We start from the raw sequence: 17,104 nt of genomic DNA on the forward strand, positions 1-17,104 counted from the left end.
TCACTTTACCAGCCAGGTCCCAGTCAGTACAATTCTCTCACAAAAGTGCAGATAGGCCCCTTCCAATCCAAGATGGCCTGGAAAATGTGCTCAGAACAAACAAACCACTACAAACAGTTCCAGAAGCAGCAAGCCTGTATCTGGACTATGCTACAGCTACTAGCTATCTTAGTTTCAGCAGGAAACACTAGAAAATGGTTAATACAGCAGAAAAATAGCAGTGAAACACTAAAAAAAAATTAAAATGGCAGAATATCAGACAGGAGGCTCTACAGAATGTTTTAAACAGTTAACAGATCAGTTATTTAAACACTGCTTGGCAGGAAAACCAGAACAAGCAGAACAGATAGCTTTAAAACTATGCAACAATACCAGTAAATACTTAACAAGCAGTGAAAACAACACAAAATCTTTGTAAATAGTGAAAATAGCAATAAAATTCAATTTTACAGGCATAATAAAGCAGACAATTGCAGTATAACAGTGTAAGTTTAGTACACGGTAAATAAATACGGTATAAAAGTAGGCAGGAGGCAATAAAAAAGTGCAGTAAATAGTATAAATAAGCAAAAAAACAAACAAACAAAAAAACAGGCAACTTATTTTTTTTGGAAGCTCAGAAACCTGTAATCATCTGCTATCTCAGCTCAGAGTTGTGGCTGGTAGCCCAACTCAGTTCAGCTCAGTACAAACAAGCTGAAACCTGCTCAGATGCAGGGTCTAAATACCAGAAGCTAAAAACATGAAAAAAAATGTAAAAAGATTGAAAAGGACCAATGAGGATGCTTATTCCAAGCCCTAGACCAGCCTCCTTTTACCAGACAGATCCCGATCATCACCATTCTCTCACAAAAGTGCAGCTAGACCCCTTCCAATGCAAGATGGCCTGGAAAATGTGCTCAGAACAAACAAATCACTACAAACAGTTCCAGAAGCAGCAAGCCTCTATCTGGACATGTGACACGTAGCTAAGATAAAATAGTCAAGACATTGTATAAGGTAGATTATAATCAAATTGCTACAGATCTTCAAAATCAATTTGATGCAGGGGACTCCATTTAGGAAGTTTTTTTCTGTGATTGTATAACCTATGACACTGATAACTGTGTTCTCTCAATTTTAAATAGAAAGTTAGCTAGGAATTAAAAATTTTGATGGAATAAACTTGCTGCCAAGAAATATGCCAAAAATAAATGTCTCTGGAAACAATATAAAGTATATTGCACACCAGGGCTATGTTGCACACCAGGGCTAAAGACTAAGCTATAGGGTAAGCAAAATTATCAATTGCAATACATTTAACAAAACCAAAATATGAAAAAAAATTATAAAAATGTTATCTTTGTAAAGTAATAAGTAGCTGTGATAACATTCCATATCAGTTCCAGACAGAGCATTATAACAGCTAATGAAAGTAACTTTGCTGCCATTTTCAGTGATGCATTAAATCCTCAGAAGTAAGTCATTGTTCGCCTTGTGAATGTGTTGACACTTTTGGTTAGGAGTAGCTGTAAATTGCAATAGATTTTGTTCACAAAGTTGCAGACAATTTAAAATCAGTGTGCCAAGCCTTGTTGGGGTTCCTGGAATTTTTAAGAAAAGACTACTAACAAATGTGGCTCATATTTTGTAATATTTTTTTTTCAGATTTGCCTATAATTGGGCTTTGTTCCACAAGTTTGGAGAAGCCCATTAGTTATTCTTGTCCTTAGGACAGGGAATCATACAGACACAAGTTGTTGTAAATTTATTTGCCTTACCAGTATAATTTGTAAAATTTTTGAAAATATCACACTGAAACTGACGACACTTAACTTATTGATAAAAGCTGACCTTTGCCAACATAACCAACTTGTTTTAGTACTACACCACAACTATAGGTGCACTGGGTATGTGCCTTCTTATTTGTCCATTTCTGTATTTTTATATCTAGCTAAGGCCTTTGACAGTATACCACATTTTGTAATTATTAATCAAAAGAAAGCAACTAAAATAAATCCACTTTTAATGAACTGGACAATGCAATGGTTATATAACCATACAGTTTTTTGTGAAGATCGGAAATATTTTATTTTATCCTAAGTCCCTCTCTGGAGGTGTGCACAAGATTCAGTCCTGGAGCCTTATTTATTTATTTCTGTTAACTATGTCAGCGTTAAGCCCTTTTGTCTGTAGGAAATTTGGAGATGGTACAAAAGTCATTTTAACAGTAGTAGATATTGAAAACAATATATAAATATATATATATATATATATATATATATATATAAATATATATATATATATATATATATATATATATATATATAAATAACTAAATAAATATATAGTCTAGACAAGCTGGTTTTTTGGGCAAGGCAATAGTTTGAACTTTATGTATAATGCATAATGTAGCACACTTTTTATGTTTTAATATGGGTTTTTCCTATGCATGAGATATTAAAATAATTAAGTCAATAAAAAAGTACTAAGATCTAGATTTTATAGTAACTAATGAGTTGCCTTTTGAGGACATATATTGTAAATCAATGGGCCTGATCTATCAAATTTTGAATACAACTTTCTTGCAAGCTCCTGAGGTGTTATTACCGCTTTATATTAATCTTATAGATTTTATTATTGAACATTGATCTATGTTTTGTCTTTATTCCACAAAGGATATAAAGAAACTAGAAAATATCCAGTCTACATTTATGTATTTATTTATTTATTTATTGCATTTGTTAACTGGAAAAGTCCACTGGGCCTGGAAAGAGCTCATTTTCAGTGGAGGCCCAGGGAGTAAAGTTCCAAACAATACATACAAAGAAAATATTAATACACATAAAGAAAAATATTAATACACATAAAGAAAAAACAAAATAAAATTGAGAAGTACTTTTACATTGAATGAAACTGATAATAAAACAACAATGAAAAGATTACAATCAGAAGTAATAAATGGTATATATTCAAATGACACCAGTGGACTCTGTCTACAGTGTTCACAGTGTGTATTCAAATACCACATGAATGTAATGTATCTGCAGGTTCATAGCTTTGAGGAGTTAAGTACAGTGTAGGAACAGTAGGAGACAGAAGGGGAAAGGAGGGAAAGGACAGGGTAAATTGACAGGGAAGCAGTAAGTAGGCAGAGGGAAGGAAGTGATAGAGGTATAGTGCCAGGGAAAGAGGTCAGGAGTTGGGGTTGTGTGTTGGGGAACAGGAGCATAACCTTTGTGAGGAGAGATGTAGTTTGAGGGATTTTTTTAAAGGATGCCAAATTGCTGATAGTTCTGAGTGAAGAGGGGAGCTTATTCCATGCCTTAGATACAGTACAGGAATGCAAAATTTGACCGGCTGAGAGCTTAGGTTTCCTATGGATAGTAACATTTTATTTTCAGACCTAAGGTGCTGGTTAGGATGATACATGGTCAGTATGGAGGAGAGGGAAGGGCAGGTTTCTGGGTGGTATTTAAGCTTATGCGCTGTAGTTAATTGTAAAAATGTGAGATGGTGCGGGGATTCTAGCCAATTTAGTTGATGCAGAGAGGAACAGTAATGGGTAGAAAATTTTGCATTTGTAGCAAATTTAGTGACTGTTGTAGTATGAGAGTCTAGTTTGTTCTCAAGGAGGATTGCAGATTGGTGAGGATGGGAGCGCCATATAGAAGTGTTGGTAGCAGGAAGGATGAGGCCAGATTGGACAGGCTAAGAAAATAGTTGTGCTTATATAAGGTGCCTAGTTTTTGATAGTTTTTTTTTTATGTTACTGTAGATGTGAAGGTCGAAGTTTAATTTGTCATCGATGATGACACCTAGCAATTTGGTGCTGGAGATGACGTCAATAATGGTGTCATTTTGGGAGCGATTGGAGAGTTGTGCCTTGTCAACAAGGCAGGATTTTGTCGGGGTAAATATTAAAAGTTTTGTTTTACTGGGGTTGAGAGCAAGATGGTTCTGGGACATCCAGGTTTCAGACGAAGTAAATGCATCTTGGGTGAGGTGCTGTAGAGCAGGGTCAGATTTAGAAGAGCAGAGGATAGTCGAGTCATCTGCATATTGGATGACAGTGCTGTGGATGAGAGAGGAATGAAAGTTATTGACAAATATGCTGAACAAGAAGGGTCCCAGTACTGAACCTTGAGGGACACCTGTATTTGTAGTTATGAAGGAAGTACTGAAGTTTAATAGGAAGATGACTTCATTACTTTCACTGACATATGATAAAATGCTTGAGAAGCTGCAACTGTATTCCATGGGTTACAGACTTCTTACTAACATTTAGGGCAACGTATAGTGGCAGAGTAGCATGCTGCTGTCTTAAGTGCCATTTCTCATAATGGTGTTACTATAAATTAAGGTAGTACTCTCTGAATTAAAAATAGTGTTCCAAATCAGCTACAGCCTGGACCATGCTGTACATAAAATGTAAAATGAGGTTAGATGTCTATATGAGAATGCTTAGGTTTGATCCACTGGGTGCAAGACACAAACTCCTAGAAAGCTGTTTATAGAGCTGTGAGTTTTTAATATCTACCTCTGAGCCTTTGCAGTTTAAACCTGACTTCTGCCTATATGCAATCTGCATATTCTATTTGTGTGGCATAGGTGGTTTTAAGCACCAGTGAACCCTGTGCCATGGAGGCTTTCATCTACAAGCTCCATTTCACCTAAGACTGGCCCTGTATAAAGGGTTGTTGTAATTAAAAGTCAGTCACTTTGAATGTTTATCTGTAAGGTGGGCCAACATGGTGTGATACAGACCTGTCGTAATATAAGAGCATTGTAGTTATAGTTTAGTCTGTGTCTACTACCCTTGTACATTCAGTTCAGTCTGTGTGTACTACCCTTGCAGTTACAGTTCAGTCTGTGTGTATAACCCTTAAAACTCTGCAGCATGAACTCAAACGATGTTTAGGAGGGGTGGCAGTAACAAAGTGATACTTAGAATGGAAGTGTCCATGGGCTCTTCAATCTGACGCTTCCTGGGGGGCCCTCAGAATGCTAACCCTGGCCCTGTGTGTGGGCTTATCTAGGAACTCTGGTTTCTTCCACCTTCCACAAAATACGCTAGATGCCTAATCTAAACTGTCCATGTATATTACATTTATCCGTGCAGTTCATGCTTTGATCATGACCGAAAGGGGTCTGTGAATGACCACTACTTTCACCCAGTTAGCAATTAAATAAAAATGAATCAAATAAGGTAAAATATCCTTCCTGCAAGGGCCATGTGGACATTATCTCAACAAAACCCACTGCATCACAGTAACAGCCTTCCCCATTCAACAGAGCAACAGTGGAATTAACAGAACGACAGAGAGGTTCCACCCTCTTGTCCCTTGTACAAAATCCTCAAGTCAATTGAATGAGCTTGGCAGTATTTCCCTAATGGTTATCAGTTTGTAACCACATTGCTCAGCATTCTAAATACCATTCATTTTCTCAGTTTATGTTTGCTTGATTGCTATGTTAATGTATAAATTCTGATGCTTAAAGCACACACACAGATGTCACTTTTCATTAAAATAGTTATCATGTCTGATGGCTAGGACAACTTACCAGTGAATTAAGTGGTGTAACCAGGAAATATGAGAGTTCATAATTTCTAAGAGCAGCATTTTAGATATTAGTTTATCCTTTAGTTAAACTAGGTCAGCATTTAACATGTGTTAATAGTAGTCATAGTAGACTGACTTAGCTAAACTAAGGAAACTACTAACATTGAATATCATTGTACTGCAGTGCCAAGTTACTAGTGCAAGGTGTTAAACTTAATAGAAAATAATTCTTTGTAGTGTTTCAGCTCCACTGAGGAAACTGTCATTATCAGAAGAAAATCCACACCAAGTACACAGATGCATTTAAATCATCTAGATTTGGGTTTAAGATTTTTATCTGAAGAGGAATCAATTTATTAAGATGCAAATGTGCTGCATTTAATGAATATATTAGCAATTAAGTGGCATTTTATAATCAATAATATGGAAAAAGTACTTCATAATTCAATAAAGATGATCTATTAACTGAAACACTGCAATTGTGAATATGTAAACCTATTTATATAGTAACTCAACACTGTGGATGTGGAGGGTTAAAGCCCTGATTACGACACAGACAACCCAACTTTGACCAGCAGCTTGAGCACTGAAGGAGCTGGGCAGCACAAAATAGGAGTGAATAACTTGCACTGGGTGTCTCATTCTGTAGGTATAATTAAATGATAGCTACGCGAGCCACTGATAAGGTTGCAGTTCCTTATTTTAACTGTTTGGATAGGTTTTGGTTTGTCCTATTGTACTCATTATAGGTCCTTTGGTTTCTGAAACAGCTGGAGGAATCTTGCAGTTTATATACTGTAATATGTCTTCTGATAGCATGACTATCATATCATAATATTATATGATATCATAATATTATCACTTTGTATGATTCATTCTCATACAGATTACCAATAACTCAATATCGGTAATGATGGTTAAGTATCATAGTTTAATTAGTGTCTCTTTTTGATTTGCCCTTAGGTTATATTTGCAACAGATGACTGGTTTGCTCCTGCAGAAAATCTCTTAAAGGTATGTCATTTGATTATTTATCTGTGACATCTCACTGTTTTTCTCTTTCTTTCTCTCTCTTTTTTATTATGGGACAGTAAATGTAAACTGCTAGGAACTCTTTGTATTTATCCTTATAGTGTCCATTTCACATTTTAATTTACAGACAAAATTTATGTCAGTGCTGTTGCTTAAGGGGGGGGGGGCTTCTATCAAGTACTGACTCATCCATCTTTTTAGTTTCTTCACAAATTCATTCATCCATTTATTCATTAGCTAACTGGTTGACATAATGGTTAAGAACTTTATCTCCCATGCACAAGGTACAAGGTTCGATCCTGACCTCTGACCAATGCCTGTTTGGAATTTGTATGTTTTCCATTTGTCTCTGTAGGGTTCCTCCCACCTCAAAAAACAAAAAACAAAAAACATGCAGAGTGTTTCCATCTCAAAACTCACCTAGAAATGGTGCAACAACACAGACTCTAGATGGTCCCCTACCTATAGGAGAAGAATTGTATAGATCAACCACTTTGGGCATCTACTGAGGTGAGCAGTATCCTCAAGACACGAGAACATGGACCACAGACTGCTCACCGTGGTAGGACTAGCCACTTGACAGTTCTAGGTGATCTGGTCCTGTTGACTAATGTTGCCAAAATGGGCATGAGTATTTGCCAGTGATAAGTGAGTTCAGGACCCTGCCTACTCTCACCTATGCCAGGGATCCATGCTAATAGTGGATATGTGTGCACCTACTGGCTAGTGTGTGCTCGCTAAAAAGCCCTGGGTCCATAAACTACTGGCTGGCCAGTGTCCAGTTGTTGGGCTTGGGTTACCTGGGATAGCTCTGTTGAGTGAAAGCTGGATGTAAAACCAATAAACCTGTCAAGCATGAACTAAAAATTGCCACAGCAGTATAGGTTCACTAACAGAATGAGGCTTGGAAGTGGATTAGATGATGGTGGAGACTGGACATCCCATGTATCCAGGAGACAAGGTGTAAGTGCAGTGCAGCTAAGCCACTTGACTTGGGATCCAGAGTCTACTACTCAGGAGGAGGACAGGCAGAAATGGTGTGGGAATTATGGTGAGGGAGAGGTTTCGGGAAACAGTGAGGGATGTCACAATCAGTTGCAAGTAGTGCTCATGAAAGACAAGGCTGAAGACCTGGACATTAACTGGAGAGAAAACACAGCAGTTCAAGGAATTACTCAAGGCTCTAGCATATGTGGAGTTGAAGAAGAATGACAGCTCCTCCAAACAGCCTGTGCAAGGGGTATAGAACAGATTTGTGGTCAAGCCAAGTATGGAAATAAGGTAATAAGGAAAGCTGGTGTGGAATGCAGAAATCCAAGAAGTCATCAATATAAAGAAGGAGGGCAGGAAAAGTGGGAGATAATAAAGCAGACCAGACTAGGAAGGAACACTAGATGGCTAACAAAGTGGCTAAGACAGGAGTTCAGGAGTTGCAATAGCAAAGAAGAAGGAATCAGAGGCACTCTTTCAGCTTCTGGAAAGTGACTCAAAGGTGGCACAAATAAACCTTTGCAGGCTGCAAGGCAAAGACAGAAGCAGAAAGAAGATTGTCAGACACCCTTCGTAAGAGATACCAGCAACAACCTATTCACCAGTCCACAGGACATCAAAGGTAGATGGAAGGAGTACTTTCAACAGCTTCAAAAAAAAACAAAAACAAAACAAACAGAAACTATACTGCCTCAGACACAGTCTACAGTGAAAAAAGAGGAGGAGCCCAACCTAGAAGAAGTAAGAACAGCACTAAAGAAAATGAAGCCAGGGAAAGTAGCAGGCTTAAATCAGGTCACAGCAGATATGATTAAGATGTTGGATGAGGTAGGGGAGATAGCAGTATGGAGAGAAAGGCATATCCCAGATCATTGGAGAATAAGCATACTAGTGCCAGTCTTCAAGAACAACTGGACATTCGAAACTGTGGGTAGTATAGAGCTATCAAACTCCTATCACACTGTATGAAAGTTCTACAGAGGATGATTGATAAATTAATACCCAGAGTAGTAGAAATTAAGATGGGAAATGAGCAGTTTGGATTCAGATCAGGATGCAGCACAAATGACTCAGTATTTGCATTGAGACAGATCCTTGAGAAGAAGCTAGAAATGAGGAAATAGTCCAAGTGGGCATGCCTAGATTAGGAGAAAGCATATGACAAAGTCCCAAGAAAGCTGATTTGGGCAGTCCTGCAGTGGTTCCAAGTTCTAGATCCATCGGTAGAATTAGAAACAACAAAACATCAGTTGTCACAAAAGGCTACATCTCAGAATTAAAGTTTAGAGCTTTTGTCTCTCTTTATTATATTTAGGAACATCCTCAGAACTGTAGACTTTTGTGGGAATTGACACATTGTTGTTTTTTTGTTTGAACTTAGTGTGACATCACGTTTTGCCACTCATCCGGTTTTGTTTTTATTCTAATTGGTAGAATTAGTGCAAGCTATGTACAAGGACCCAATGATTCAAGTACGAACAATGTTCACTATCATTGAGGAGTACCCAGTGGGAGTGGGTGTGCACCAGGATTCAGCTCTGAACCCACTGCTGTTTATACTGCTGGTGGACTACATCAGCAAACTGCTTAGAAGGGACAGATAAACAAATATACTGTATGCAGACAATGTGGCATTACAGCAGACTCTGAGCAAGAACTTCAGCAAAGGGTAGGGGGAATGGAATGCAAAACTGAAGGCACATGGGATGAATGAGTACAGATAAAACAGTTGTAATAGCAACAAATGGGGGAAATCAGAAGAAGCTGAAAATTGAAATAACAGGGAAAGTAGAGAACAGGTTAACAGCTTCAAGTTTCTGGGAGGGGTTGTTGAGAAGAAGGGAAGTCTGAATGAGGATGTCAAAGCTAGAATCAAAGGGGCTGCAGCCATCTGGCACACAGTGTTAGGGGTAGTATATGACAGAAGAATGCCAAAGAAGCTGAAGAGTTGTTGTTGTTGTATCTTTCGGCTTTTCCCGGTTAGGGGTCGCCACAGCAGAACTCCGGTCCGCTAATGATTGGCAGTAGATTTTTACGTACCGATTTGCCAGGCCTGATGCACAACCTTCAACAAAGGTACGATGTCTCCACACAGAAGATGCTTTAGCTGAGAATCGAACAGGACAACGTCTTACTGTGAGGCGACAATGCTACCGCAGCACCACCACTGCAGCTTCCAAAGAAGCTGAAGAGTAAGGTGTGCAAAACAGTGGTACAACCACTACTTCTGTATGGATCATAGGATCATAGGAGACTACTAGGATATCGACCCAGAGGTCATTTTAAATCTAGCCACTTCAACCCAGCGTAATACCATAGAAGTACTAGTCAATACACAAGATTGCATTTAGTGATGACTGCCCATGTCCAGGAGGGTTGTGGGTGCTATCCCCAGTAAGAATTTACAGTGCCCCTGCACTCATCCAGATTCCTCTTGAGCAGTGCCATAGAGGTGCTCTGTTTTACATGAACTGGTAGCCTGTTCCAAAGATGTGGCAGTTGCTGAGAGATAAAGCTGCCCCTCCAGTATATCCTATTTAAGTTGCAGGCCATATTTAAGTCCCTCGCAAGGGTAGCCCTAGACCCATTTGATTTATGGATATGTAGTAAGTTCATTAGGTTTCGGTCTTGGGTTGCTCTGTAGGCCAGTCTCCCCTACGAAGTCTATAAGATTTGGACTATAGTGACAGGGACTTTAGTCGGTCCATGTAAGGCACATGCTGGAGGCCCTTGATCTTCTTTTTTAGAAACCTCTGAGGTCTATTTAATTGCTGCAGGTGCTTAGTACAGTACATACCGAATGGGGCATTATACTCAATTATGGGCCGGATAAGTGCCGAGTATGGGGGGTTATAACTTCTTTTGCTCTAGAGGCAATGCCTTTACTAATCAAGTGAGCTACATGGAAAGCTTTCCTTGCAACAGTAGACATGTGGTGGTCAAAGTTAAGGTTGTGGTCAACCTAGGATCCCAGGTTTGGTGCCATGTCATGAGTACTTAGGGTATTGTGGTTGATATGATAGTGTGAAGGGACATTGTTTGTTTCAAAGGGAATGATGATGCATTTCTTTGCATTCAGTTTGAGACCATTGTTGGTCTGTGTGAGATCCTCCTGGAGTATACTGACATCATTTGGGGATTCAATGATTGCACCTAGTCTGCAGTTATTTGCAAACTTCGTCAGCCAGAATCCTTTAGTTTTGACCTGAACTTCTGAGAAGTATATACCAAACAGTAGGGGGCCCAGCACTGACCCCCTGTGGCACCCCACTGGTAACAAGTCTTCTGGTTGATGTGGAGTCACCCACTTTGATAGTGTGTGTCCAGTTTGTGATCCAGTTGGCAACTCATCTTACAATGAAGGGGTTTACATTCAGTTTGCTAAGTTTATCAGTAATGCTTGAATGTGGGATTGTGTCAAAAGCCTTTGCCAGGTCGAGGTATGCTGTATGCACAGATCTGCCCTCATCAGTGGCCCTGGTCACACTTTCAAAAAATGCAACAAATTTAACAGGCAGGGTCTGCCCTTCACAAAGCCGAATTGGGTAGGATCCAAGATTTGGAGGTCACCTATGTCTTTATTTATGAGGCCCATATTAATACATTCCATGGCCTTACAGATGAAACTGGTCAGGCTTGTGGGTCTGTAATTCCCCTGGTCTGTTGCTAGACCATCTTTCTGGAGGGCAATAACTGTAGCTGTTCTCCATTCTGCAGGAACAAAGCCTGTGGTTAGGCTATGATTGAAAAGGGTGCTTAGTGGTGATGCTTGTGAATGTTTTAGGCTGTTTAGAAGACAGCCTGGGATGTCGTCTGGTCCCATAGAGGCCATGTTCATTGCATTGGACAGGGCTTTGAGGACCCGTTCTGCAGATATGTAAGGTGGGGGGGGGGTTGAGGGAGGGTTTGTTGTAAGTTAGGAGGGGACAAGGGATTGAAATTTTCACCAAACCTGTCCACTAGCAAGTTAACTATCTCTGTGAGGTCCGTGTGTATGATACTGTTGGCCACAGGTTCTGCACATGCTTGGGTTCTATCTTTTAGATTACTTACATAGTTCCATAGAGGCTGTGTTCTTTGCCTTGGGCAGGGCTTTGAGGACCTGTTTTTCAGATATGTAAGGTGGGGGGGGGGTGAGGGAGGGTTTGTTGTAAGTTAAGAGGGGATAAGGGAGTAAGATTTTTGCCAAACCTCTCAGTTAGTAGGTTCACTATCTTAGTGGGGTCAGTGTGTGTGATACTGTTGGCCACCAGTTCTGCACATGCTTAGGTCCTACCTTTTAGGTTATGTACGTAACTGTAAAAAGCCTTATGGTTATCCTCAGCAGTACCTGCTAGGTTCCACTCAAAGGAGCTCTTGGAGGATTTGACAAGTTGTCTTATTTGCCTGTTAAGGCTGAGGAGGGTGATTTTCCATTGTTGAGTCACTGACTTTGTTTTCTTGGACAACAACTTTTTATGTTTTAGAGATATCAACCAAAATACAGCGTGTGGTAACAACAGAACTGACATGTACTGTTATTTTGAATAAATTTCTTTTTGCTTTTACTTTAACGCTCCTGTGCTTTCAGCAGTTGGGATTATTGTAAGCTTCACAAGACCTGTGGGCATTCAGTGTGTGCTACTTTTCAACTTTTTATGTTTATTGTACAGTTTGTTGATACTGGAAGTCCACCAAGGCAACTTGATTTTACTTGGGGCTCTGGCTTTGTTCTATCTGGTACAGCCAAGTTTGTACACTTATACTTTATACACTTGGTATAGAAAGCTGGGCAGGAAAGGCAGAGCAGCTGAGGAAGCTAGAGGTAATGGGGACAAAATGCCTGAGATGGGTGGTAGGATGCACCCTGTAGGACAGATGAAGAACTGAGGACATAAAAGCTAAAGCCAAAGAAGCCCCAATTGCAGAAAAGGTCAATGAAAACAGATTATGGTGGTTTGGGCACATGTGCAGGAAAGCAGAAGACAAGTGACAAGTGAAGAAGATTTGGGACAGAAAGGAGGAAGGTAAGACAAGAGCAAAGACATGGATGGATTGTGCAAGAAAAGACCTGCAATAGTCAGGCAAGAGTGTTGAAGGAGGTAGGAGAGCGGCACTGAATAGAAAGAGATGGTGACAAGTGACATGACATCCTACCCCATATAGAAAATGAGAAAAAGGGGGTTGATGGTAATGACTGATGATTTGTTTTTCTTATAAACAGGAGACAGGGATGAGTCTCTTTATTTATTTACCATATATACTGCCTTTTCATATAGGCTCACATGTTATAGTGGGTGCTGCTGGTGCCATATAAAAGAGGTTCATTAGAGAAATGCAAGAAAGCAACTACATGTTCAAGAGAAGATGTATTTGAAAAGATGAAACATATGGTCCCCAGTTTAAGAAAATTGTTCATATATCCCACAGCTAAAACATTTGCAAATTATAGTCATGTTTATAATTGTAAGGGAACATGAAATATACAGCAGTTCATAATTTGTGGAACAGGTAGTCACAAATTTGCTCTAAACAAGTGATATGCTTGAGATGACCAGCTGCTTCCCATGGAAAGTATGCTTTCTGAAAGGTGAATTTAACCAAAACATGAAAAGTTAATAATGGTGTTTCAAGATAGCAGGGATACATACACATTTGTTTACAAAGTCTATAGAAAAAGTGGCAGACACAGGCAAATGCAGGTTCTGTAGTACAGAATGAGAAACATTTGGACATCTTGCTGGTTGTGATATACTTATGGCTGAGGAGTGGTATACTGAAAGGCACAATAACATGACAAGACCATTGCACTGGAGATTGTGCAAACATTACAACATATAAGTAGCTGATAAAAATCGAAACACGAACTATAAAGGATTACTGAAAAATGAAAGATGATCTGATCACATGGGATCATCCATTTCTAAACAGTTAAGAAAGCAGAAGAAAGAAAAAAACAGATGTAGTACTTGAAAGAAAAAAAATGCCAATATTAACATTAATATTAATATTATTAATATTAATATCAATCATTAAATAGCTACACATAGAAAAACAGATGTAGTACTGAAAGAAAAAACACCAATATTAATGTTAATCATTAAATAGCTATATCTAGTGATTATTGTATCGTGTACAGAAAGACATGAAGTCCTACAATGTCAAGATATGCAGGTAGAAACTAAAGCAATATGGAATAAAAACACCTAGATATTTATGATAAGTAATATCTCAACAGGGTTAATTAAAAAATAATAAATAACTTTCAAAGATACTGATATGTGCTGGCAATACATGTAATTCTGTATGAACTGCTGAAGGAGACAATCCTGGGTACCTTGCAAGTATTGCGAAGAGCACTCTTGGCAAACATCAGACTGAAGAAATACTAATTTCATTAATTTAATAAGACCCTAACTTGCCTTTGGAGTCCTTGAACCACCCTATTGAACTTTTTTCATCAGGGTTTATCTGTATCATTTCAAGATACCACCCACATTCCTTTATCCTATTCTATTCTTTTCAACTTACCTGTATAACATGCTCAATAACCTTTAAGTACAAATGTATCATAATCTCATAATCCTTTTTTCATTTCTTCCATTGTGTCCATGCTAACTTCTTTGAGGCTTTGTTTTTTTCAGTCTCCAGTTTGCCTTGTTATTTTGTTATTTTGGTAACTTTTTGATACATGTTATTTGACAGCCTGATCTCCATTCCTTTCTGTGATCACAGGAAGTGGATCAAGTGCCACAGGGGTAACCTTATCCAAGCCCATATGTCTGGAGGATTGACTGAGCATCTCTCTGTGGTTCACTCTTCATAATGAAGTCCAGCATTCTGGTGGCCTTCCATTCTACCTTTTCACACTGATGGGATTATGGTGAGATTACCAACCAATCCCTTTTTTCTTCTGTCTTTACTAGGGTCCTTGTTTGTATGTTTTCCTGGATCAATTTATTCATTTGTTTGTTGGTCTGTTTGTTAATTTGATGAGTGAACTCATCAAAATGAGGGCCATTTCAATCTCAAACCAGGTTACAAGGGCAGGAGTAAATCGAACTATATGAACAAATTAAAGTAGTGAATCGACCAACATGTTTTTGAAAGAAACTGTGGTACTCAGGGCAAAAAACTTACTCATATGTAGAGAAAACATACAAACTCCACATAGATAGTAATTACATTTGAGGATTGGTGCCTATACTGTGGAACTGAATGTGTGATTCTCCAGCCAATGTGTGTAACCTCACATTTCTATGGATTAAATCCAAGATGCTACCCATCTTGGTTGGAACACTACCACTATCAACAGAATCCTTGAGATGTCATTGCCCAAATCTATCATCTCTGACATAAATATGCTGATTAACCTGAGAAATGAAGTGTATGGCATCAAACAAGAGATCTGATTTTCAGCAGATAACCTACCTCTTCCCAAAAAACATCTTCAGATTCTAGTCAGTCATCTAATTTCCCTGGGTATGTTACTACTTTGGGGATCCATTCCAAATACTCTTCCATTTCTCAACAGCCTTCCTGGACCATGGCACAGGAGGTCTAAATAAGGAGATTTTGAGTTATTTCTGACCAGCACTGTGGTGACCCAGTGACAGATATAAATGAAGCTCTACTGAAATGATTTTTGATGTGTGAAACCATGTTGCTGTCTCTTTGCTTGTGAATCTGTACTAAGCAAGGACAGGGCTACACCTGGACACACTGGGGCATATGCCCAGGCTATGAAAAGTGTGCTCACCTTTTCAATTTGACTTATATTTTTACCTTGGTCTTCATAATTTCTTTTTTTTTTTTTTTGCTTTCTGCATGTCATTGCAGATTACAGTTAGTCAATAACGCTAGGGATTAGATTTAGAAATTTAAAAAATAATTTGATTACTGGAAGTGGGTATGGAATGTGATCTTGGATATTTGATCTTCTTAGTCTAACTACGTCAATGGAAATTTAATTGAATTGACTGAGCCTGGTACTAGCTGTGTCTAATTATTTTACTATCATTTTTTTAATGTACACAACAGCTATGGTTGTGCTGCCTGGGAGTCTATTGCTTTATGTTACACTTTATATTTAATCTTTGTTTATGCACATACTGTGATATAAATCATTTGTATTTTGTCTTTCCTTGTAGTTATTTTGTTTGGCTTGAGACAAATAAATATTCTATCTCTTTTAACTGGCTTAGTTATACCACTTATATGCCATGCAGGTAACCTAAATTTTCTAAATGTTTGGGAAGTGCATGTTGATGCAACACCTGCTGTTTTATTATTATTTTTTTTTAAGTAAAATAGAGTAATATTTAAAAATGGCCTCAGATTTTGGTCCTTTGTTCCTCCCATTATTTTGGCTTTGTTCCTGATTCTTGTGCATAAAAGTTGATATATATAATTAGCAAAGGGTGCGGGGGGAGAGCCCCCCTCAAAATAATGACAAAATGTGACATGATTTAACCACATACAAAAAAATCAGTGAAAAACCTGAAAATCTTTGCCTTCTGAATGAGTCATTTGTGAATGGCAGGTCAATCATTTCATTTTCTCTCCTTATCCAGGATAAGACACCTTCAATTCCCTGCTGGAATCTCACTATTTCTAATGATTTTTTTTAACCCAGAGCCTCAGAGTATCAACAGCTTTCTTTTCTGGATCTGCTGTTCATTGTACTATAGTCATTCACTTGCGATAATCTACTTTCCCTTCCTACCCCAAGTCTGTCCTTCAATCTTAGTCTTACTGTCAGTGCTAGTTATCATAAGTACACACAATGGTGGCACGTATCATGAAAGAAGATACTGCCAACTCAGCTATCTGGAATGTTGTAAATAATTATATGTCATTTGTGAATATCAACATGATTCATATGCTTGTGTTACAAATTAATTAGAACTGTATGTTATGTATATATCAAACTGCTGGTACAGAAGTGTGTGTTGAAAAGGGTTTGTAAAGTACTGAACTTAAAAATGTAACCACAGTGTACCCTATTGGATTAGAACAGAAATGTACCTGCACTATTATAACTGTTTAGATGTATATATTTTAACAATGGAAACTGGAACACCAGAGGTTAACTTCAGAGAAATAGCTGAAATTAAGTTACTTTATGGCCATGTAATAAAAGGATGTTATCTTTCAGTTTCAGTGCAGTAACAGACACAATGTCTAGAACTAGAGGTTCACTGTATTGTTTTGGAAGTATTTTTATTGTTTTATGACTTCCAGGATCTGATTTAGATCTAAGAAAAGCCTTGTCTATGTATTTTCACAGGTAGATGCTAAGTGCTGCCAGCTGCATCAGTGGGGGTTTTACCTGGGATAGAGTCAGATGACAAGTGATGTCATCCTGCAAGCTATCCCAGCAGTACTATTTGAGATATTAGGAACACTCTGAGAGAGGTTGAGTATTCTGTATTTTGTCTTTGACCTGACAACAACATCAACTAAAGAGGACCCATTCACGACACACTTGCTCTGTAAGCAAGTTAACTAGGATATAATAATTCTCTAGATATAGTCAGGAATATAGCAAAGGTTAATTT

General features: G+C 38.4%; 1 protein-coding gene across 3 annotated transcripts in view; it reads left to right on the forward strand.

The window, feature by feature from the left end:
* The window catches only part of ALLC (allantoicase), a 420,793-nt gene that overhangs the window by 40,067 nt on the left and 363,622 nt on the right, over nt 1-17,104 (forward strand). For all 3 annotated transcript variants that reach the window (XM_044070482.1, XM_044070490.1, XM_044070498.1), the window contains one exon: nt 6,507-6,557. In XM_044070482.1, coding sequence (XP_043926417.1) covers nt 6,507-6,557 — 51 coding nt within the window. The remainder of the gene's footprint in view (nt 1-6,506; nt 6,558-17,104) is intronic.

Source organism: Protopterus annectens, chromosome 1.part0 (genome assembly GCF_019279795.1).
Source record: "Protopterus annectens isolate FY-2018-M chromosome 1.part0, PAN1.0, whole genome shotgun sequence".
Lineage (NCBI taxonomy): Eukaryota > Metazoa > Chordata > Ceratodontiformes > Protopteridae > Protopterus > Protopterus annectens.